Genomic DNA, 24934 nt, shown 5'->3' with positions numbered 1-24934 from the left:
GGAAGACAGAGATGTAGCTGTAGTTCATCGTAGTTAGTGTCTGGCCTCCAAATAAGAGATGCATTAGCAAAGAGAACACCCCCAAGGAAGGAGGGGGGCACAAGACTGAGAAAGAAAGGGAGAGGTGGATGGAGCTCGGGTGGATGGCTTACTTACTGACTGACTTTCTTCTGGCCCTGAAGTAGGATTGCAACCTTTTTTTTGGTGCTGCTACTTACAAACTGCATTCAGCTTAGAAACCACTCTTTAGATATACCTGTATATGGCACATGATCTTGGCCATGTGAAACAATACTCACAGATGAAGGGGACTTCATCACACTGGTTCTTAATTTCTTTCTGCTTTTGCTTTGCCTCTCGTTGTTCCTTCATCCTGTTTTCCTTATCAGCTTTACTTTTTGGGCATATTTTATCTTGTGATATTATGCATTTATATGAGCTACCATGAATCTTTTCTGGAATTGGAAGGAGCATGAATAAATAGGTACATAACTAATCTGGGGAAATGCTAACAGAGGAGTAAGATTACAAGTGATTTTAATTGTTTTATGGTGAGTCTTCTGCATTTCCAAGTACACAAATATTTTTACAAGTGGCATGAATTTCTTTTCTAATCAGATACAGTAGTTTTTTTGCTAAATGTAGAAGAAAATACTTGTGGTAGAACTGATGGACTTTTCCAACAGAACAATATATAAGGGTAGTAGAGAGAGAGAGGACCAGACAAGAGTCGTGGGACTAAAGTCTTAATTTTCCTTTCACCATGTGCTTCTGTGAAAATGCAGGAGGGGCAATGTACCTACAGTGGCTTGCTTGAGACTTGTAGAAAAGAAATTCTATTTTTAAGATTTCTTTTCTTCTATTTAAAATAATAGGCCATGAGAGAGCAAGATCTTTCTTTTTATAATTCCCTATAATCTAGAGTTGATTGCACATTGGGAAATAAGGATTAAAAAAAACAATGTCTACAATCCGATTTTTATGCAATATTTTACTCTACAAGACAAAGAATTAAGACCACATAAAAGCAAAAACAGAATAATTTATTTGACTCCATCTTTCCTTGAAAAAAATAAAAATAAGACTTTAATCGTCATTTCCTTAAGTGTTTACAAGTCTTCTCAAAAATACTACTGGTGATTGAAAAAAAAGAGAAGGCGTAGTTTTGTTTTTGTGACAACCATCCTTATTACTTTGTTACTTTGTTGTACAAATAACAAGATAGAAATTTGGAAATAAAATTGAAACATAAATTTAGCATTCTTAACACTAATAAAAATTTAATAAAACAAAGTCTGCTGAAAAATCTAACAATGTAAAGTTTCCACATTTGTAGGTGAGACAGGATAGTCTCAGTGTTGATGATAGTGAAAGTATAGAGTAGAAATAATTGAGGTTTGTAGAGATATTTCATACACAGGTAATGAGGAAACCCCCGTCATTTTCGTTCTCCCCGTCAGCATAAGAAAGACTGTCCACTGAGGAATATTTCCCCAACACGTTTTTCTGTTGCACAAGACATTGTGTATATGCTGAAAAACCTGCAGTTCAATTTGCATAAATGCCTCTCTTCTGCATGTAAAGGAGTAATGAGTAAGAGCTGTTGGTCTTGGTTTCTTCATGGATTCCAGATTAATATACTTTTCCACTGTTTTTCCTTAAAATGTTTCTTCAGAATTTCACTCGAATGTACTGTTTAGCCCATGAAAGTTCACCTAGTGAAGAGATAGACAAAATATGTAACCAGTTCTATAGATCTTTCAGGTCTGCAGGTAAAAGAACCTGAAATTCGTTTATTGCTTTCCAGGGCTACAAATTAGATGAATGTTTCGAGCTAGCTCAAGAAAATTACATTTATCAACAAATAAATATAAGAGTAAGCAATGATTAAATTTTGTAGATAATTTACTTTTGAAACTAAAGGTTTACTTAACTTGAATGTCCTGTTTTCAATATACTAACATCAGTCTTGGGTTCAATATAAACCCTACCAAGAGCATTTAATGAGGTCAATAGACGATGTTGAAATACATCCAGCCATAAGTTCACTAAATAAATAATTGGGCTGAGTTCTAGAATATGAACACAAACCAATTTACCAATTCGTTAAACAGCAGTCCAATTAGGTAATAGACACATGAAGTAAAGAAAATAACACAGTTATTTTATAACAGTCTAAGAGCCAAAGAATAAAATTGTTTGGCTGTCTTTCCTACTCAGAAGTGACTGCCAAATAAAAGAAAGCAGTGAAGTTAGGATTCTTCCCCCAGAGCTGGCACATTCACATTGGGAATAAGAGATGGGAGAGATTCACCAACCACCTATAATAATGCATTACTCATGAAGTTGATCTTTGAATTTAATTGGACCTAGAGGAGAATAAAACCATAGGTAATCAGGAAAGAAAAATGCTCTCTGCATCTATAGGTGGCATTTATTCTACTGAGAAATATTCATTTTACTAAGAATCACTAATCTTTAGTTAAAATAAGTAAACAGTAGCCCACTAAACTATGAAATCTTTAAAATATCGAGTCTTATTTAATGTCTTGCTCTAGCATATAGTAAATGTCCTGGAAATGTTTGTGAATTGATTATAAGTGAAATAAGTGCAAAATAGTTTCTGATAAAGAAAAAGGAAGCATTTCACTTATTTATTAAAAAAACAAGTAACATAAATCTGAATTCAAATAAAATAACACTTTAGAAAATATTGGCTCCCCGTTTAGATAAAGCTGGAAGACAGACAGAGGAGGAAAATTTTAAGGAGGATATTTCGGATAAGTGAGACAGCTATGGAGAAAGAGAGGAAAAGAGAAGGGTAGACTCAGAAAAGGAGGGATTCAAAGGATGAAGGTAAAGGAAGAGAGAGCCACTGGAAGACAAAGATGTACATAGATAAACTGACAAACACAAAAAAAGATTGAGAAGACGGAAGGAGAAGGTGAGAAGAGAGAGGCTGTGAGAGGTGGAGATGCCAGTCAGATTGGGCTGGTAGCATGAGCTGGGGTCTTGAGGGTGACTGCCTTTTGGAGGAGGATGTCCTAACAGCAGTTTTGAATACTTTTTAAATAGCAGTTTTGAATGCCTGAAAAAGAACATTTCTGCTTTGTTTTCAATTCTCAAATCTTATTTATGAAATAAACCTTTATATTCCTAAGAAAGTCAAAAGATTTTGCTAGTGTCTAAAAGTCATCTAGTTTCAAAAGGTGCTTTTTTTTTAAGAATCAGTTTTTTGACATGCAAAACAACCCAATCACTTTGTTTTGTGTTCTGAAATTGTAGCTGCCATATTCACAATTTTGACTTAAAATTTATTTCGTTCTTGATAACCTTAAAAGATAAACCCCAAGTTGTCATTTGATTTGTTTACATTCTAATGTGAAAAATTGATAGAAGAAAGGATACATAGAAAAACAAATGAACTTAAATAGGATACAAATTTTAATTAGATTAAATCTTAGAAAGGAGACATAATCTCAAAATTCTTTCAATGCCTTATATTTAACAGCAAACAAACTTCCCCCTAGTTTTCTGTTATAGAGAGTAAAGAGAATTAGATATCATTTTAGAGTTTTTATTCTTAAAATATCATGTAATAATATCTTACTCTTGTGTTCTACTACATTGATAATGCAATGCTTTACAACATTTTTTTTTTCAAACTAGAAGTTCCTAGCTCCATCAGAGTCTGTTCTTTATTTATGTGACTCTAAGTAAATTTTCTCTGATGAGGTTCTCTGAAGTATCTTGCCACTTATTTAGTCCTTAAATGACGCACAGTCCCCCCAGGACTAGGTTTCCTCCCCATAAGATGATTTTCCTTGGATTTGTTCACTCCTAGCTGTTATTTTTGATATTTACTCAGAAGTGTGCATGAATTACTTTGCTGGAACTGTTTATTTTGCCAGAGGGGAAGTTTCTGTATGTGGTTATTGATGTTCTTTTCAAAGTCAATAAGTGACAAAGAAATGATGGAAGGTGATCTGTGGCAGTTATGACTGCAGGCAGCTATAGCCCACAAAAAAGAGAAGTTCATTTTATTATTTCAGAAGATTGTAGGCTTTATTTCTCCATGGCATGGAGGAAAGGGAGACTTCTTAGTGACAGCCTTGAGCTTAACTGGATAAATAGGTTCTCAGCTTTGTCCTCAGCACAGGTTTTGTCCTCTATGGGTGAGAGGCCAGTCCTCAATGGGGTTCCACTCAACTGGGAATAGGCTACTTTGAATAAGAGGATTGGCATTGGTGCTGACTGTGCTGTGGACCCTCTGTAGGCTTTTATTTTACTGGTCCTATTTTTAGTGACAAATCATAATGGCTCTAAAACTACCATAGCCACTGGAAAATCATTAAGTAATCATTAAGATGGCTACAGAATTAGCCTGAACATTCCTTTCATACTCAGATGTGGATTCCTTGGGGAAATATTGTGAGAAAGAAATGTACACAAGAGAAAGTTGTTTCTAGAGTTTTGTATCTAGTCCACTGGCCCAAGTGCATGGCCCTCGAAGATATTTGTGTGTTTGCCTGTTTTGTTTCTCAAAATTATGTTCAGGTGGGGAAGTGTGTTCAAATGTACAGAAGCTATAATTTCTTGTTTTGGTATTTTTCTTCTGTATCTTTTAATCAATTCTGGGGAAAGCAAAAGCTAAATGCTTAGCATTTCCATAGCACCATCAAATGCAGATTCATACTTACTCTGGATGGTCTTGCTGCTGGGCAGGGATGTGCTGAATAACTTCATATACTGTACTGTGCAAATCTTGCCCTGATACACCATCAGAGGCTGGAATAGACCTGCTTGGGATCTAGAAAATGTGACACGTTAAAAATAAATTATCTCAAGACTAGTAAATAGTTTTTCCACTATGCTGCATAGTTAAAAACAACTGGCAGTAGTGATGATTAGAGAATTAGAACTGTTTATCTTCCCTAGAAGGTTGACTTCCTCCTTGCTACACTTTTCTGCACTTACCCTATGGCAGTTTGTGCAGCAGCATAGCTATAAGGTCAGAAGAAGGATAGTTTGACAAAGCTATGGCTTTTTTCTTCATTTAAGAAGAAAGCTGGCAGTACTGTAAAGGAAATATTATAGAAAGAAAAAAATAGCAAAAGAGAAGATATCAGGATATCTTAGAATCAGATAGCATATATCATTATCTTTTCTATACCTCAGTTACCCTTTTGACACTATTTGCCAATTATGTGCGCAAGGATGGTTTAAAAGAAAGAACAATACACGGCCCAAATCCCTCATCATATTGCAAATAAGTAAAGACAGTACCAAGAAATGTGGAACACTCAAAGGAAAATGTTTTGGTTTAAAGGTAGTAATGGACTGTAAAAACTAAATGCTTGGGTGAATGTGGAAAGAATAGTGTATTTATGGCTGGTAAAAACCGACAGGTATTTTTATTGAAAGTGGTATTTGTGTTTTATTAATTCCCATTCCTTGTATTTCATAACTTCCTTCTTCCTATAAACACTCCCTCCCAATTATTTAGCCAAAGTCTAGTTTTCCTCCCCATCCCAAATGCTTCCTATTTTAATCCTACTTCTGTCCAATTTCAGTCCTTCATATTTATACAGCTTCACCTCGAGGACTCTTTGCTCTTGATAACTCTGAAGAGTTCACTATCTCATGTTAATTTGACCTGCTAGGTTTTAGTGGAACATCTTAGCTTTTTGTTTTTCTAGAAACCACTAATTTCCATTCCACTTGCTATAGCTCTCACATGAAGCCTTAGTATATGTGATTTGTCTTGTCATTTTTGTGTCAAGGAGATTTTGGTTTACAATCTATCCTTGAGATCAGTTCTTGATATGTGTTGTATGAAGGTATTCAGGAGCTACGGTAAAAGCAATCTATTGATGATCACCAACTTACTCACCTAACCTAATACTAGAGCTGTTAAATAATAAACTTGCTCACTTAATGCAATTGCTTTCTGTCTAACTCCTGAAAGAGGTGCTAAATGGACAATGAAATGTACAATGGGTAGAGACAGAAGTAATTCATTTGTGTACATACCACACAATATGCCAAGAGATTATTTTGATTATCTTTTTTTGAGTCAGGGTCTCGCTATGTTACTCAGGTTGGTCTTGAACTCCTGGGTTCAAGTGATCCTCCTATCTCAGCTTCCTGAACAGCTGGGACTACAGGTGCACACCGTGGCACCTAGCTTATTTTGATTTTAAATAACTCTTAATAGTTTAATTTATTTCCCTTCTCAAGTTCAGTTTTGAGATCTTGGTTTTATTATCACCTTTCCTTTTCTTCTAAAGGCCGTTGCATTTGGCTGCCAATCTTCCATTACAAAGCTACATATACATAGCTGCCATTCTGGCTTCTCATGCAGATCCTCCTCCTCATGTCCCTGTCCTCATCCTCCTCCTTTGGTTGTTGGTCTTGATTTCTCACTTCTTTCCCAAAGCACCTGCCATGGCCAGTTAAGAACCTCAGCAGATTCCTCAGGAGCTTGCAGCTTTGAAGACGGACATGGCTCCAAATCAAGTTATTCTGTTTCTGACAGAAATAAGCAGGGCTTCCACTATGTAATTAAAGCCCCTATTTCTCTGCTTCAAGTTCTTCAGGGCTGTAATATTTTGAGCCAATTGAGGTCCTCCCAGTAAAACTCCAAAATTGAGTAGTGATTAATCACATGGTAAGATTTAAAATTTCTTACATAAATCTCACTCCTTTCTAGTGAATTCCTAGGAATAAATGTTTGCATTATTTTAAATAAAGAAACTGAAACTCCTTATTCAAAAACTCAATTATAAGTCTTAGCTCTTCAGTTTCCTGCTCTCCAATTTGAAGTCACACCTCAGAGTGGTGCATTCTGCCATCGTGAGAAGCTGTTTGAAATAACTGATCCATCAAATATTTGTTTTTGTCTTTTGGTTGTGGAAGTGAAGGTGAGCCAATCCTGCCTGAGACTGAATAGGGTATTGCAAAGCCTTTGCACGGCAGTTCTTTGCTTCATCTCTGATTGTTACTGACTCACCCTTAGGGAGGATGAAATCCAATCAGTTCCTCTCCATTACTCACTTGACATTTCTCAAATAAAGTCTGTGGCCAAGAAGCTTACTAGATAAACCTTATACACTGATAGAATCCTCTGAACAAGAGAAGTCACCATTCCTTAATGGCAAATAGTCTTTTAACAAATGGAAATGAGGATGCCTGGAAGCAAGTGATCTGTTTTTATGGTGCCCTTCCTCAAATGGACTCTCATAGCGGAATAAGGAAGCAGAGGAAGAGGAAAACTTGGTTCTATACGAATCTATAAAAGTGTTAATAATCTGATTTGATCAGAGAAACATTCTGCATGTCTGTTAAGCAAAACTGATTACTTTAAAAGATCTTTTTTTTTTTTTCTGGACTGAAATGACTTCAACTATATGAAAGCTCCCTTGCCATCTCATGCACCTTTAGGGCAATAATAAAGATGTATACTTGCATACTTTGGGCCTATATGGTAACTTCCTTCTGAAGCATGAGGTATCTTCAAGGGTGTGATCAATTGTCTTTGCAATGTTGTCAAAAGATATGAGGGGGCAATAAAGGGAAAACTGAGGAACCGAGAGAGTTTAGTAAAGTGATGGGTTGCAGTCACCCAAGTGATTCAGAATGACTTAAATCAGGGTCTCCTGATCCTCTGTTTATTCAGTATTTATTTATTTGAGACAGGGTCTTACTCTGCTGCCCAGGCTGGAGTGTGGTAGTGTGATCACGGCTCACTGTAGCCTTGAACTCCTGGGCTCAATGATCCTCCTGCCTCGGTCTCCCAAGAAGCTGGGACCAGAGGCATACACAACCATGCTTGGCCAATTTTTAAATATTTGTTGGGATGGGGTCTTTGCCCATGCTGATCTCAAACTCCTGGGCTCAAGTGATCTTTCCATCTCGGCCTCCCAAAGCCCTAGGATTACAGATGTGAGCCACCATGCCCAGCCTGTTTATTCAGTTCTCTTGACTTTCAACCTGGTTAGTTCTCTCTTCACTGAGATTACCAGGTAAAGACTATTTATGAATTAGCATAACTTCCTTATTTGTGTTAGCTTTACTTATAAAGGTGAACTAAGATGCTTTAGCTTCCTAAATCTGGCAATGCCATTAATTACGGAGTAAGTCAACACTGCTTAATGCAGTAATGGGTAATGCAGCCATTTGACCACACTGCCCAGTGCTTAAACAAATGCAGTTTACACCTCTGGTGAAGCAGAATTCTACTTCTTGGTTAATCAGCCACTAGGAAAACCAACCTTGGAAACACCAGAAGCATCTGGAAAAGCAACAAATTCATATATTCCGAAGTCATCCAGAGCATCTTCATGGCCTGAAATGTAAAACAAATACTACTTACAAACCAAATGCCTTGATTTGCTGTTGTTTTTTAAAACTTTGTAAAACTTATTTTTATTGTCTGCTTTAAATGGTATAGGTACAAAACGAATTTAACATTTCCTAATTCCTATAGTCGTATTGCCATTAAGCAGTGTTGGAAATCACTCTTTCTGAAGCTGAGAATCGAAACTGAATTGGAACAATTATTCTTAAAGCCAGACGTGAGAATAGCCTGTTGTATCTTTAAATATACACAGGTGGGCAACCTTGGCCTTTGTAACTCGCAGTCACCGGAGACTCATGGTCACCAGGGCTTCAGCCTGAAGGTCACACCAGTTCTTGACCCACCCGTAATATCTACTGCACCCCGTTAGATCTAACAGATCTAACAGATCATCAGAACTAGAAAGAGTAAATAGCTAACTGAAGCTTCCCATACATAAAAAGTAAAATACATTACAATATCAATCCACATAAACTATCAGCTATAGAATGATGGCGGGGGAGGTGGTTAGGAGGAACCAGATAGCCTCTGCGGCCCTTGCCAGCTCTGACATTCTGTCACTTATAAGTCAGGAAGGGCTAGAAAAGAGGAAGAAGGCCCACATTTATTACACATCCAGGCATCATATCAGGCACTCCACCTATATCATTTTATTTAATTCTCATAGCAACCTTAAGGGGGAACTTTCTATCCCTATTATATAGAAGAGGAAGTTGTGGTTAAGAAAAATAATTTTCCTAAGGTGACATGAGGGGAAAGTGGTATATATAAAACTGAAACTTGGCTCCCTGTGATTCTGTGGCCTGAGCAAAAACTTTGTTAACTTATAATAACTCAGTACAGTCAATATTGATGATAATGAGGGTTACAGTGGGGACAAAGAAGCAATCCTGGCCCCTGCCAAACCTTCTTTTCCTCTTCTCTTTGGGCTGGAGCTGCCAGCATGAAACCTACCTTAGGAATGAACAAAGTGATAGAACCCTTTGGCATTTTCAAAATAATAATAGGATCAATGAATTAGCAGAACTAATTTCTTTGATCCTACTGACTGTGGACAAGTGACTTAATCTCCTTGATCATTAGTTCTCTTGACTGTAAAATGGAGTTAAGAGTGCCTTCCAGGCCTGATATTACAGACTTGTGTGACTTATATAAAACCAATACAGAAGACAGCACTTTGTAAAGTGAAGGCACTAACCCAAAGGTAAGAGGCTGTTATATTAATTTTAGCTCATATTAATTATATTACATTAATAATATATAATAATATTAACACAACTAATTAACATACATTAAAACTGATAATAGCCCTTTTCAGCCTGGCCATTACCTGAAAATGTTTGAGCTTTCCTGTATTCTGTTTCTGGCCTGAAAAGACAAAATAGGTATTTTTGTGAGGGATAATAATTGAGGAAAAAGCATCTAAGGAAAAAAACTATTTTCATAGAAGCAGATGCATTACCTGCCTTCTAGTTTCTGTTTGATAACTAAAATCAAGAGAGAAGAAAAATGGTAAGGTTTTTTTTAGTACACATATATACAGCTTCAAATTTTTTTTTTGTAATTTTAACCTACCTTTGTAGGGTTGATATTTTTTCCATAGGAAGAGAAGACACATGGATATAATCAAAAATAGTGATATTCCAGTTATACTTGCTAAAGGTGACAATGATTTTCCTTTCTGTGCAAGCTTCTCCAGTCCTAAATAAAAAGATAAATATATTTTTAGCAATAAATTGCTACAGTATATAACTTGACTTTTTAAATGCATTATTTTAAATGAGACGCTATTGAAAAAAAAAACATATAAACATGTATATTAGAGATACACAGAGAGGGAGACCAAATGGAAGGAATGCACTTATTTTAGAACACACACTAAACTCCCTAGGGATACCTGTGATTGGAAACGTGGCGCACCGCCCAAGTTAAAACTGATTGTGTTGTACTACGTGTAGCAAATATCTCACGTCGTACTTCTCAGTTATGTTTGCCACCTTAACTTAGATCTGTTTCATCTCATCATCTCTACATCCCTAAATGCTAAGTTGTTCTCTCATTTTCCTTCCATTTTGCTTTTTTAGCATAATTCAAGTATGTGAATTTTCTAGGAAGATGGTATGTGATTAAAGGTGCAAGAGGGGAGGTGTTCATTTCAAACACACTTTAGTAATTTTTGGCCAATAAAGAAATGTCTCTTACCATAAATGATGAAAACAATTAAAAAGAAAAAAGAAATGTCAATTCTTAAAATAGGATGTCTGTGTGATTTTTCAAAAAAAAATTTAAAGTCCCACCTTTTGACTAGAATTCGCTTTGTTTTATAAGTCATTCCCTTTATTAATATCACTATATAAAATACAGTGCTAATAACATCTGCTGAGTGTTTACAGTATGTCAGGCTCTGTTCTAAGGGTGCATGATACGTATTAACTCACTGAATCTTTACAACAATCCTATAAAGGAGAGATTATTTTGTCATCCTTTCCAATAGATGAGGAAGCTGAGTCTTGCCCAAGGTCACGTGGGTTATAAGTGGTAGAGTCCAGAGGTTACCCCAGACTCTTAACACTTAATGATGCCTCCCTTTAATATAATTTTAACACAGCTTATTAACTGTGGCTATGTTAACACCAGCTTCAGGCTATAATATGTTTAATTATACAGTTAATCTATATAATAGGGAGTAGTTTTAACCTCCAACAAATGAAAGTAACAGATGTCTTCCATATTACCATGTGAATCAGATATGGGTGTGGAAATAAATCATGGCAGTTGCTTGTCTCTGTCCAGATTAATGTGGGAGTGAAAGTCATGTGATGCCATTTCCATTCAGCAATGGTGAACAGCCTGGAAAATCTGGGTGTGATAAAGACCATGGTGGCTACACAGCTCTGCAATAAATATCCAGCCTGCAGTGTGTCATCTTTCATCATAAAATCTCTGCTGAGATCTCCAACAGCCAAATTAAGGGAGGAAGCCTTAGTCTTTTCTTTCTCTCAGTGTGAACCTACATTAACGCTCTCAGCTTTTCCACCTAGAATACTTCCATTTCTTAATCTTACAGGAATCTTTTAATAATGTGGTGTAGATCATATGTGCAAAAATCGAGTAAACACATCATGGAAATCGGTTATCTCTTCTAATTACCCAATACAGCACCATTCACATATTTCCCTTAAGTCCTAAAGAGTTCGACAAGGTTGTTTTTCATTATCAAAAATCTTCACCATTTCTGATGGGGAGTTTATAATTTCTGACATGCATTCAGAGAACTGCGTTCTTAAAATGTTCTTCTATGGGATTATAATAGCTGTGTCCTGCTTATTGCCTTGAAACAGATTTTAAATTAAACCCTTTCAAACCTTGGCTAGAAGAAATAAATGCAAGGCAGCTTCAAATGAACTAGAATGGCAATTTATTGATCCTAGATATAGACTAGAACATCATGAAGCTTATTAGATTATTTTTGCCTTATAAAAAGTTGTAGAATAATTTATATTCCCCCACTGTTAGAAGGCTGACCTTTTAGTTTGGAACCACTTTGCACTTGAGTAGTCTCTTTGTGAGATCTTAGCCTTTTCTCAGATATGATTCTCTTGTGGGATTGTTCTCTCTAAAGAGCTGTGTAACTTTGGGTGAGCCCCTTGACTCTCAGGTTTTTGATTTTTACATTAGTATAATGAGGAGGTAAGAGTGACTGGCATTTAAGTTCTCTTCTTGCTCTGATACTCTATGACTTGGGGGAGCCAGAGAAGTTTACATGAAGTTATGTAAATAGGACCTGATATCTGTGGCATGCTAGTAACAAAGTCTTCAAAAAATTGCACATATATATATGTTATTTTAATACAACTTATAAACACACACAATACACTTTTAAGTTTAATTTCCATTATTTTTTCCCTCATTTCCTCAAGTGTAGGCAATGTAATTATAGAGCAACATTTTTCTGAGTTTTAAAACATAGTAATTTCATTATCATTAAGTCCAAAATGTCTTCTAATTTTCACTGCAATTTCTTATTTGACCTATGGGTTTAGAAGCCTGTTGCTTAATTTTCTTAAGTTTGGGAGTTTTCTAGTGTTGTTTCTATTATTGATTTTTAGTTTAATTTCATTCTTGTTAGAGGGCAATCCTTTGAAGTTTGTTGATTTTTTAAATAACTATACAAATAGACATATGAAGAGGGTGTATTCTGCAGTTGTTGCATGTAGTATTTATATTATTTCAACTAGGTGAGGCAGGTTTTCTCTATTCCTACTGAGTTTTTGTCTGTTTTATTAGTTACTGAAATAAATATGTTAAAATCTCCCACTTTGTGATTTTTTTCAGTCAATTTTTGCTATTTATTAGGTGCACTTCCTAATGCTTCTTATCTTAAAGAATTTATCTAATTCATCTAATTTTTATATACATTATCTTATACCAGTACAGTAAGTCCTCACTTAACATCAGCTGATTCTTGGAAACTGTGACTGAGCAAAACAACATATAATGAAACCAATTTAACCATTGGTTAATTGATATAAACAAGAGCTAAGTCTCTACAACATATTTCTGGTCAGAAAAATATCAAGAGTTCTACATAAAGATCCCAAACCCTTCTAATATCAAACACTGAAATAAATGTGAGCTATACATACATTGAATAAATATTAATAAAAACAAGTAAGATCGTTATTTACTCCATTTTTGGTGAATCCGTGAATGATGGCAGTGATAGTGGTAATGGGTTAAATCAAGGAATAAATGTTTACAAATTGAAAATTGTAAAAATCACCCCCTAGCATCATGCAGTTCAAAAACTAACATCACAAATCTGGTAGTCTTGTGGAGCACTTTCATATCACATCATTTATTGTCATGCATTTATATGATTATCCTAGTCTTTATAAATTTTTATTTGACAATCATTCATATTCATTCATTCATTCATTCTCCAACCTGCTTATTCTAGTTCAGGCTTGCAGGTGGCTAGAAGCTTATCCCGGAAGCCCAGGACACAAGGCTGGAACTAGCCCTGGACAGGGTACCATCCCATTTCAGGGCACACTCACACACATACCCACAATAACTCAGACAGTGACCATGCAGATATGACAGTTCACTGAATGTGCACATCTTTGGGATGTGGGAGGAAGCTGGAATACCTGGAGAAAACCCATGTAGGTAGGGGGAGAAAGTGCAAACTGCACACACAGTGGCCCCAGTGGGAATTGATATTTTTTCTCATCAGTATTATAATGAAATGATGTTGAAATGAAATAACATTATTAGAAGACCTGCTATATAGCTACGCTGGCTTTCTTTTTTGTATGGGTTATCTGTTCATCTATTTAATTTCAACCTTTCAGTATCTTCATACTAAGGTGTGTATCCAGTTTGACATTTGTTTTTTCCTTGGAATATTTAGCACACCAAGACCTACTATGATTAGTAATATATTTCAGTTTAGATCTGCAATCTTATTATTTTTTCTATATTTCCTACCTTTTTATTTCTTTTCTCTCTCCTTTCTTGTCCTAATTTAGATTAATCAGAATTTTATTTATCTTTTCTTCTCTATTTCCTTGTTAGTTATACATTTTTATTTGTCTTTTAGACTTTAAGGATTAAAAATTCTAATCAAAATTAATAGTTTTACCATTTACTGCTTCTACGACACAATAATTAGTTTCATATTACAGTTGGGAAATCTAAGACTCCAGGACTCAAATTTGAATTTAGCAATGTCTAACAACAATTCCATGCTGTTTCCACCACTCTTACCTAATCATTATAGAAGAAAGAAAATCCTTCTCCCAAATGAAGCCCAAATCTACTCAGTCCTACCAATTGAAGCAACGACAAATAAATCAAATCCTCTCTGTATATGATGTCATCTTAATTGTTTGATGAAACTCTCACATCTCCCCCTGAGAATCCTCTTCTTCAGATTCAGCATCCCCAGATCATTTTGTTGTTCTTTACATAATTGGATTGCAGATTCTCTACCATCCTAGAGGTGCGCTTTTGGAAGCCAAACAAAATTTAGTCAATTTCATTTCTAAGATATAAATTTAGAAGGACCCATACTTCACTGTGGTTGTCAATAAGATAAAGGCAAATAGAATGCTCTCTGAGACAGTGACAGTGATAAAAAAGCAAAAAAAATAAAAAAAAAAACAAAAAAACCCAGAAAAACTGGTAAGAAATAAATAATAAAAAAGAAAGAATTAATAAAAAATACCAAATAATAGAGTGGCCAGATTTAACATATGTCATATGATTTGGGCATCACTTTTAGCAAGTGAATTCTCTATTTCATCATTTTAGATGTGACAATAAAATCAAAACTAGCTAAGGGAATTTTCAGATAATGCACAATTAAATATGTATTAAATATTATATATACATAAAATCAAATGTACATTTGTTTTCCATTTACAAAAGAAAATTCATACCACCACTTACAGTTACAGATAAAGAAAGAGTCTCAGAGGAACTAAAATATTTGCCAGAGTCAGTAAGTCCTAGAATTGAGAGTAGACAGGTTTTTTTCTGACTGCAAGTTCAACTTTTTTTCTGTTAATCTGTGGTCAAAGATTGGTTTTTCCAATTAGTAGGTAGGCTCTTACATATCAGTTTTTCCTCTAACTTTTTCTGACATCAGACTTCATGTGCTTCAAATCTTTCACTTCTTAGTAGCCAGACTGCCATCACCAAAATTCTATAACCCCTGAAGACTCCTCAAAAAAGAATTCAATGCTAATTTATTCTATTCAAGTTTTTGCAATATGCTTTATCATCAGCAAAACTGCAGAAAAACACTTGAGTAGTCTCGGCTGTTTTTTCCCTCTTAAACTTGAACATATGCTAATAATTACTATTTCCAAGCAGTTCCCATTCTAATAGTGAAGCTTCACTCTGGCTGGCATCAGCTCTCTGCCAGACACTTCTGTGATTCTCCAGTCGGGCAGTAGGCTTAATATACAACGACTGGATGTCTTAGACTAGATAAGATACATATGTTCCCTTCTCCTTCATTTTTAATTTTTTGTCCCTTTTGATATGTATTTACTAAAATGACCTAATTTGCACACATTCTGTCCTACAGAGGATCCCACTCTTTCCCTCCTCCATTACTTCCTTATTTTTTTAGGCTCCTTCCTTATTGCTCTCTTGCCTCTTCCCTTGGCCTGTGTTTGCCCTACATCAGAGAGCTTTCCTGTAGTGACCAGTGCCTGTCAGCCCAAAACCACGGCTGTGGCAAAGGCCAAGGGTCTTCCCCATGGAGAATGAGGAACAGGGACAATCCTTTTCTTGGAAGAAATGATCTTTCCTGTTAGTCCTCTTCTCTAGAGCATTCTGGCTCTCTGCTCTCAACACTGCTCCTCTATCGCAGAACACACAAGATTTACTAGGTCCAGCATCTGAAATTTGTTCCTTTCACACACACAAAAAGTGCAAAATATGTAAAGGATCAAATCAAGGGGCACAGTTGTTGTGGTCTCAGCCATAGGCAAGTGTTTTTGCAAAGATGAACTTCCAGAACCTGAACTTGAAAATAAGACAGCAGGAAATTCTGACCCTATTGCCATAGAGAATGTATAGGGATCACTTCTGCAGTTCTGAACACCTGCAGGAGCTTCCTTCTTTCTCCTTTCAGAGAGTTTATACTATTCTTTAGCTCACAGCATGCCATTCTCCCCATTATTTAAACATGATGGACTCATGTGCCAAAGCCATAGTGCAAATGCTATTTGCCTCCTCCTTAGGCAAACAAATAAAATGGAATAACATGTTAAGTGCAAATATAGGCAAGAGGTGTGGTATCCATGGTATTGCAACCCTGCTGTTTGAGACTGCACTCAATGGCAGGACAGCCATATGCTACCAGTCTGTGTATCTATTTCTAGATCAAAATGAAGTCTTGAGATCTCTCTCATCCAATCTGTTCACTGATTATGGCAGCTGACTCATGTCCCTCCGGAGATGAAGGTGCCACGTTGAGGAGTGTGCCATTTCCACACTCCATCATAGGCCCACCTGATAGACACAGTTGTTCAATGCTGGATGCTCATGGAGACATCACCTTAGGTCTCAGGGTCTGAATGTCAGATTTGTAGTTCTATCTTAACTGTCATTTCCAAAGGCCCAATGTGAAATACATTTCCTAGAGGCCTTGACTTGAGAAATTTCCAGATAGAAAAAATTAGTAAATTCATTCTTCTGTCTTGAGTCTTTTTCCTGTTCTCCTCTTTAAGAAAATATGGGGAATATAAATAAATGTAAAAAATGGTAGCTTTCTCAGGATCATGTAAAAATTGAAAACATTTCTATTATGGCTAAATCTCAAACTACGCCCACATGGCCTTAGGGAATTCTATTTATACAATTGAATGCCTTCATTAAATGTGAACATTTGAATACTGATCAGATGATTACATTTCCATAAACATTATCTATCTATCTATCATCTATCTATCTATCTATCTATCTATCTATCTATCTATCTATCTATCATCTATCTATTTATCTATCATCTATCTATCTGTCTGTCTATACACTGCATGTCACAATAGCAATTTTGGCTCAGTTAAAACTTTAAAGTAGGGACATCTGCATTCAAGGAAGTCCATAATTAAGGTAATAAAATCTTGTTTCGCAAAACACAAAGCTAATTTATTATTTTAATAGCTATTCTTTTCTTGAAACATATCATAGACATTATTTTCAGTTACAAGTATTTCCTAACTTTGCATTAATATGAAATTATACACATTGTAGACAAACCAGAGTATCTCTACGTACAGAGCATTAAATTAGATAGGTGATGAGAAAGTACACGTATGTAGCATTAAATTGGATAGGTGATGAGAAAGTGACCCTATACCTACCTTTTAGAAAGACCATATGGTTTCATCAACATTCTCAGTTATATCAAAGGAGACAGTTTGTATAGTGGTTAAAAACAAGGGCTTTGGGCTGGGTGTGGTGGCTCACGCCTGTAATCCCTGCACTTTGGGAGGCCGAGGTGGGCCGATCACCTGAGATCAGGAGTTTGAGACTAGCCTGGCCAACATGGTGAAACCCCGTCTCTACTAAAAATACAAAAATTAGCTAGGCATGGTGGCACATGCCTTTAATCCCAGCTACTTGGGGGACTGAGGCAAGAGGATCACTTGAACCCAGGAGGCAGAGTTTGCAGTGAGCCGAGATCGTGCCACTGCACTTTGGCCTGAGCAACAAGAGTGAAACTTCATCTCAAAAAAAAAAAAAAAAAAAAAAAGGCTTTGAATTCAGATATTATTTATCACCTACTAGCTGTGTGAACTTGCCTATTGTCTCTGTTTTCTTTAGGATATTTCCATGGAGATACAAAAAGGTCAATTAATATCTCCAAATAGATGTGAATCATAGTCCAAAGAGGTGAAAGTCACCGTTTGCTGTAGTCTTAGAAAGGCAGAAAAACACAGAACTAATTGTTCTCTCCAGACTTCCTCTCCCCACTGAAAATCTGGGCCCAATAAAACTTGATTATTTCCTGACCTTGTCATTTTCTTTCCATATCTGTGACCTTGGAGTCATCTCTGGCTCCATTTTCCTTTGGCTTCCACGTTTTATTGCTAAAACTTTTTGGTCAGCCAAATGTTTTGCCTTATTAAGAAGTAAGAGGTTAATCTCTTACTTACAACTTCACTGGCGATACCAAACAGGAATTCGGTTCTGGAAACATCTCAAAAGCAGGTATTTTAACCTTTTAAATGATTTCAAATTCTCCACAGATCTCAAGAGTGTATTCATCAGAGTGGATGGAGAGTAGACTCAATTGATAGTTGCAAGTGATGGTCATTTATAACTATAGGTTGGTGTATACTTTATCTGTACTGCAGAGGTTCATTGACTTTGAAACTTAGAAAAACCAAATATTTAACAAAACACATCAATACTATTCCTTTTCTTTGCCATTTTGTTGCTGTTTGAGTTAAAGCTCTGTGGACATTTGGGGGTTAGAAAATAGCTCTAAACGCCACAAAGAGGCCACTAATATTGACAACTCTGAATCCCTCTGAAAAATAAGCACCTGCTCTTCTTATTTACTATAATAACAAATGCTTGGTCTTTGTACAGGTCAAACAGGTTTTTTAGATTTTGCAAAAGGCAATTATCTGACGTTAAGACCGTAGCTGTCTTTGGACCTTGGTAATAAGATCTTAATCAAATATTGGGGGCTTCTGATATGAGAATATCTTGGCTAAATATTAATGTGGAAAGTTTAGGCAGTGGGGAAAGCCTTACTGTAGTGCACTTCTACACATTACAGCCATGTTTTCACTTGCAGTGAGCATGAGAAACAAGCAGAAGATGACACCTGGATTGCTACTATTTTACATGCTTAATTATGGCTTGCTGTACAATTATGTCTTGGTTTGCTACTGAGGTGAAAAGCTGGTTAAGCCTATAAAAATTTAATAAAATAGCAAAGGATGTACCTCAGCTGTTTATGTGTTTGCCACTCATGTTAGACTGTGAGTAGGAATTCTTATTAGGAGGAATTACCTTTCTCATATGTTATTCTTAGTGCCTACTCCAATATTTGGCCCATAACGAGTGCTAAAAAATGAATGAATGGGTGCTTAATTTACAACACCCTAAAACACATACTCTTTTTGGGTCTACAAGAAATATATATTATTATCTACTGCCCAAATGAAGCAACTCAGGTAAAAATTCTAGAGCTGCATTGTCTGACATGGTAACCACTACACACGTGGCTATTTACATTCATACTAAAATTAATAAAGATGAAATAAAATTAAAAACTCAGTTTCTCAGTTGCATAGCAATGTGTTAAGTGCTCAAAAGCCAGATGAGTTTAGTGGCTATCATAATGAACAGTGCATTTTCTTCAGATGAAAAAAACCTCACCATGACAATATATACATCCCAAAATACCTGGGTGATTTTTCCTCCTAGTACCTTAAGGAGTCCCTATGAGGAACCCATCCACTATACATTTCTTTATCAACCTGTAGGTTTGCGATAGTCTTATAATTCTTCATGGCTCTTTAGGCACTTTTTAGTAAATTCAAAATGCTCTGGAGATAAAATGTACTAAACAAGTGGTTGTCACGCTTCTATGTGCTGAATATTCAGATTCTCAAGTGCTACCTGAAAGGTCCTGATCCAATAGGCCTGAGATGTCTTAATGAAGCTACATTTTTAGCGACCTCCCTAGGTGATCTTGATGCAGATGGCCCAAGGGCAATGTACTGAAAAACTGAGCCTAAGGATTACAAGAAATTATATTGTTGCATCACTTATTCAACAAAACATACTGAGTTTCTCTGTATTATGGGTCTTTTTCTAGGTACCAGTGCTATAAAGGTGAAGAAAGAGAAGGCATCAATAGAAAAGATATTAATGAGTAGTAGCTTTTATAAACTTGTTCTTCCACCAGTCATAGGTACCATAACCACCATGTCCTGTCCAAACCTGCCCCCAGATTTTGCCCAGGTGGGATTTGATTTGTGTGCAAAGGAGAGTCTGAGAAGGACTTAGCGGTAGTAGAAGTAGTCATAGAAGAGGAAGAAGAAAAAGGAAAAGGAGAAGGAGGAGTAGGGAGGGAAAGGGAAGGGGAGAGGGAGAAGAAGAAGAGAATACAAAGAAATAAGTAAAGAAAGACAAAAGAAGGAAGAAGGAGAGAAGAAAATGTATCTGAGAAATAGGAAGGAAGGAAATGGACACAACTCGGTGACTGAATGTGGGACCAGGAAATAGACAAGAGGAATGAGTCTGAGAAGACACTTAGCTTTCTGTCTTAGGTTGGTAGTTAGTAGGGCCATTCACTTAAATAGGCAATACAGACAGAATAGCAATTTTGGGGGAAAGAAGATGGTTTAGTTTTGATATATTGGACCTGTATGGTGCTTCTGGCACTTCCAAGCAGAAACATCCAGAGGCAGCTGGGTGTACGGTTTTAGAGCTTTAAAGATGTAGATTTGGGATGTACCAGTGTTACACGAAGCCATGGAAATGAATGAAATCATACAGAAAATCATACAGGAGAATAAAACCATTCTGTAGAGAAAGAAGAGAAGATGTAGAAGGATGAGGATTTGGTGGACATCAATATTTTAGGCAGTAATTCTTAACCTTTGCGGGTTGATGACATTTCTGAAAATCAGATGATTTCTAGAGAAAGCCAAATTTCACAGGCTTACAGAATTTTGTAATTTCCAAGGTGTTGAGACTCCCCTTGTGAACTTCCATAGATTTCAGCTGTTTAAATGGTGAAAGAGGAAGGGGAACCCATGAAAGACAGTGAGAAGGGGAATCAAATAGAAGTAGGAAACCCAGATTCCCAACTCATAGACACTTATTCATCTGACCTAATGCAATGGTAGATATAAACCCTCTAAATGAGCAGTCTGTTTCTCTTATATTTTTGTTCATAAAACTAGGAAAGCAAGAGTGCACACTTAGAAGTAATTTATGGAATTCTCTTTTTCTTCATAGCCCTTCACAATTGAATTGAATTCCTCCCCTATTTCATTTCGAGTTTTTTTCTTTGAGTCATAGAAACCATGGCTTAGTTAACTTTGGAAAGAGAGATTTTTAGAGTATATGAATAATCCCACAATGATTTTCTTTTCTACCTAGGTATAAGATAGGGGAAGTGCAAGGCCAACATACATTCATGTTTTATTAGGATCCCCTCCTTGTATGTCACACATACCTACAGAAGTGATGATAACTGTGAAATGAGTTTCATCTTGCCTGCCGGTTATGTTGTTGTAAGCACAGCACACATAGTCCGTTGTCTTCTGGGCTACTTTCTCAGATGCAACTTCTAAGCGAGGCCCATGCTTAATGATATATGTAGTATTGTCAGTCCTCCTAATCCAGGAGTAGGTGTTGGGGGGATAAGAATCAGCAGAACAATCAAATAGGATGGCCTCTCCAAGGTCAACAGTAAACACTTCCCCTACTTTTAGCCCTTTATCAGAATTCACTTGAAGTCCATAAGGTCCATCTGCATCAATATAAAAAAATAGATAAGTAACATAAGTAATCACAACATAGGTTTTGAGTTTGGGAGAGCTTAGTAGCATTTTACTGTTTTTGAAAGTTTTCATCTTAGAACTGGATGAGCAGGTCCTTGCTTAGGTCCCAATAAATGATGAGGACCTAAATATGTTTTATTTTGATATCCATGAAAGTGAAAATTATTTGAGATTTTATTTGAAATAGTGATTTGAACTAATCTGAAATAGTAAAAACCTGAAACTTCATATATAATTTTACAAATACTGTCATCTTAATTGTGATGCTAAGGTTTTGAGTAATGTATTGATAAATCTGCAATCTTGTAGACAAATTCAATCTTTCTGTTTTTGTGTGACTAGCTTATTTCTATATGCTGATTTATTTTATTATTATTTTTAATTGAGACATGATAATCATACGTATTTATGAGGTAGTGTGATGTTTTGATCACATTTTGATACATGTAAACAGTGTGTAATGATTAAATCAGTCTAATTAGTACCTCCATCACCTCAAACACTTATTATTTCCTTTTGTTGGGAACATTCAAAGTCTACCATTGTTGCTGTTTGAAAATACGCCATAAATTGCCGTTAATTATAGTCACCCTATAGTGCTATAGAACACAAGAACTTATTCCTCGTATCTAGCTGTCCATTAACTATTTTTGTGTCTATTAACCAACTTTTGGTTACCCCCCACCACCCCACCCTTCCCCATCTCTAGTAACTACTATTCTACTCTCTATGTCTATTAGATCAACTTTTTAGCTTCTACACATTAATATTTCTGAAATAGTCATTGTACTTGAAAATATTTTGATAAGAGATTATGGCCACTATTTTCTCTTTAACAACCATACTTTCAGTATTATCTATTTTTCTTCTCAGTGCTAGGGTAGGCCATGTAAATATTTATAAAAGACATTGTTTCACATGGGACACTGTGCAAATAGACATAGGGGTGTTTGGTATTTTTACAACATTTTAACAGTTAAAGAATTTTTTAAATTCTCCCACCCACACCCCAGCTAAGATTAGGATTCCATTTGAAAAAAAAAATTACATCTTCTTTATCATTAACTACTTAACCCCTGGTGTTTTTTTCCACATTGCAGTACTCCTGCAGCATTTTACCATTTCTATGGTGTTAGGTTGCCAGTAGGTGAAGACACATTTCCCATTGCTTTCTTCAGAGAATAAGGAAAATTAAAAAAATATTCTTCTCCTAGATAGGTTTTCTCATTCAGTCTAAATCCTGGCTTATAGTCGAAAAATCTTTGAGTTTTGGGTATGCTTATGTTCACCTTTCAGCTGATCATTACCAACATTTATTGGATATCTGCCATGAGAAGGCACTTTAAGTGCTTATTCAGATACCAACATTTAATATTTAAAGCAACCACCACGAGGTAGATGTTATTATTCTTATTTTAAGATGAGGAAAGAGATATGTAAACAATTTATTTGCCCACGGTCATATAGCCATTAAATAGCAGAGCTAGGACTCTACAATATATGCACTTAATCATTCACATTACTTCTCTAAAAAGAAATAAAGTATAAGTGGTATAACTTTCTATATTATAATAGTTTGTTGTTGTCTAACTATAGTACTAGTTCTACAGTCAATTACTAATTATATATTAATATTCTATAATCATCCAATCAAGTAATGAATCAAATGTTTGTTTGAGAGATGATGCTAAGTATGAGATAATATATTTAGTATACAGGAGATAGAGGTATAAGACATTCATATTCTTAGGGAATTTACAAACTACATATGGCTATGGATGGTTTGCTCAGTAATGGCCTAATCTTAAAGGCCCTGATTTTTTTAGAAGTATAAGCTATTTATCTCTCAACATATAGAATAATAGAATGTAGTAACTAAACATTAGGGTAACTAATTTTTTCAATCACTAGCTATGCATTCTTTAGAAGTCATTTGAATTTTTTGGGTCTCATTTTCCTCACCTTTTAATATAAAAAGACAGGTTAGAGAACTGATTGCCAAGATTCTTTCTAACCCCTTCGAAACACCAGGATTCTTGCTATGCCATTAAAAGTAATGGCAAAAACTGCAATTACTTTTGCACCAACCTAGTAAAACCATTTTGGATATTGGCAAACCAATCCCAAGTTTGCAGATTCCGAGAGTGGTTCTCTATCATGGCAGCATTTTCTGACCAATCTGCCACAGAGGAGACAAATTTTCTAGGCTATAACAGAAAACGAATATACAAAACAATAGATTAGCTAGAAAACAGACTAATCTATGTTTTCTTTCTAGAGAAAAAGACTTATGGAGAAATGTGAAGGAACCATATGGGTTTTTATTAATATACCTGCATGAGATAAGCCTGCTTTCAGAAAGCAGACAGAAGTTAGTACTTTCAATTTAAAGTAATTAGGAACTGAAGGTACAGGATTAAAATAAGGAGAAATTTCTGCCCCTTTCCTGTTACTGAATAAGAAGCCTGTTCTCTCATTTCAGGCTGTGACACAGTCTCAGGTGAAACCACTGTGATAAAAGGTTTAGAACAATATGCTGTCAAATGGAACTCTTTTATTCTGCATTCCACTAAACAGTAAGTAGTGTAATGGGAACAAAAATTTGTTTTTGCTCGCTCAACCGAAATCAATATTGAGATTACTTTGCACATGGTACGAGTCTAGGCATAGTGAAGACATCTGAGATGTTGACCACATACTATGTACAGTTGTTATTTCAGGCCCTGTGGTTCAGAAGGGACCCTTCATGTTGTCAGCATTGATAGAACATTAGGGAAGGAAAGATCACCAAGCAGCGGGCACGGTTATGGTTCACGCCAAAGGAAACCAGCAGGAGGAATTTACCATAGTTTGGGAGAGCAAGAGACCTGAGTCTGTGTACAAAAACCAAAGTCTGAGGGTCTTTCTGAGAGTAGAGCAAGGCAGACTTGATAAAGAAGAAAAATGTGGTCACAAAAATACAGCCACTCAATTTAGGTCTTCATCTTCCCCCTGCTTTTCAGGGTATAGAGAATGGGGCTATAAAAACAAACTGTCTAGAAATTTAATACACATGAAAATGAGTGTTACTCCTTTTCAAGTGTGCTGGCATTGCTCAAAACTTTTGGGGTAACTCCTCATTTGGAGTTGCCTTAGGACCCTGCAGCATAATGGAGTATTCTCACAAGCAGTAATTCTTCAATTTCAATTTCAGAGGGTAGGTTTAATTTGTAGAGGAAGCCCATAGTCATTTAGAGCCAAGGCTGGTAAATAAGGTCAATTACCTAATTTTATAAGATCATTCTGGTTTAAAATAAAAATACCTTTAAAGAAAGTAATCTGATTATCTTATGTTCCTTAATCATGTTTATTTTGATTTTATTACTTCCCCATTCATTGGGTTTCATGATTGGCATAATTTTTTCTCTTTCTGTCTGTTTTATTTATATGCTATATCTGGCTCTTCAGAAGCAGCCTCACATCCCTCAAACTTCCTTGCCCCCACCTCAACACCTCTTCCAACTCTTGGAACCTAACACTTTGA

The 24934-nt window shown here is 35.9% G+C and overlaps 1 protein-coding gene across 3 annotated transcripts in view; it reads right to left on the bottom strand.

Moving 5' to 3' along the window:
- Nucleotides 1-1163: 1163 nt before the first annotated feature.
- HEPACAM2 (HEPACAM family member 2) overlaps nucleotides 1164-24934 on the bottom strand; it is a 37779-nt gene continuing 14008 nt past the window's right edge. For 2 of the 3 annotated variants that reach the window (XM_055272687.2, XM_055272686.2), the window contains 7 exons: nucleotides 21084-21380; nucleotides 9935-10060; nucleotides 9822-9846; nucleotides 9690-9727; nucleotides 8274-8347; nucleotides 4701-4810; nucleotides 1164-1715 (listed from right to left, as the gene is read on the bottom strand). In XM_055272687.2, coding sequence (XP_055128662.1) covers nucleotides 1712-1715; nucleotides 4701-4810; nucleotides 8274-8347; nucleotides 9690-9727; nucleotides 9822-9846; nucleotides 9935-10060; nucleotides 21084-21380 — 674 coding nt within the window. In that variant the 3' untranslated portion in view covers nucleotides 1164-1711. The remainder of the gene's footprint in view (nucleotides 1716-4700; nucleotides 4811-8273; nucleotides 8348-9689; nucleotides 9728-9821; nucleotides 9847-9934; nucleotides 10061-21083; nucleotides 21381-24934) is intronic. The other variant, XM_055272688.2, reaches the window with a different exon arrangement.

Source organism: Symphalangus syndactylus, chromosome 3 (assembly GCF_028878055.3).
Source record: "Symphalangus syndactylus isolate Jambi chromosome 3, NHGRI_mSymSyn1-v2.1_pri, whole genome shotgun sequence".
Lineage (NCBI taxonomy): Eukaryota > Metazoa > Chordata > Mammalia > Primates > Hylobatidae > Symphalangus > Symphalangus syndactylus.
The sequence above is the reverse complement of the archived record's forward strand: the minus strand, read 5'-3'. Positions and strand labels throughout refer to the sequence as shown.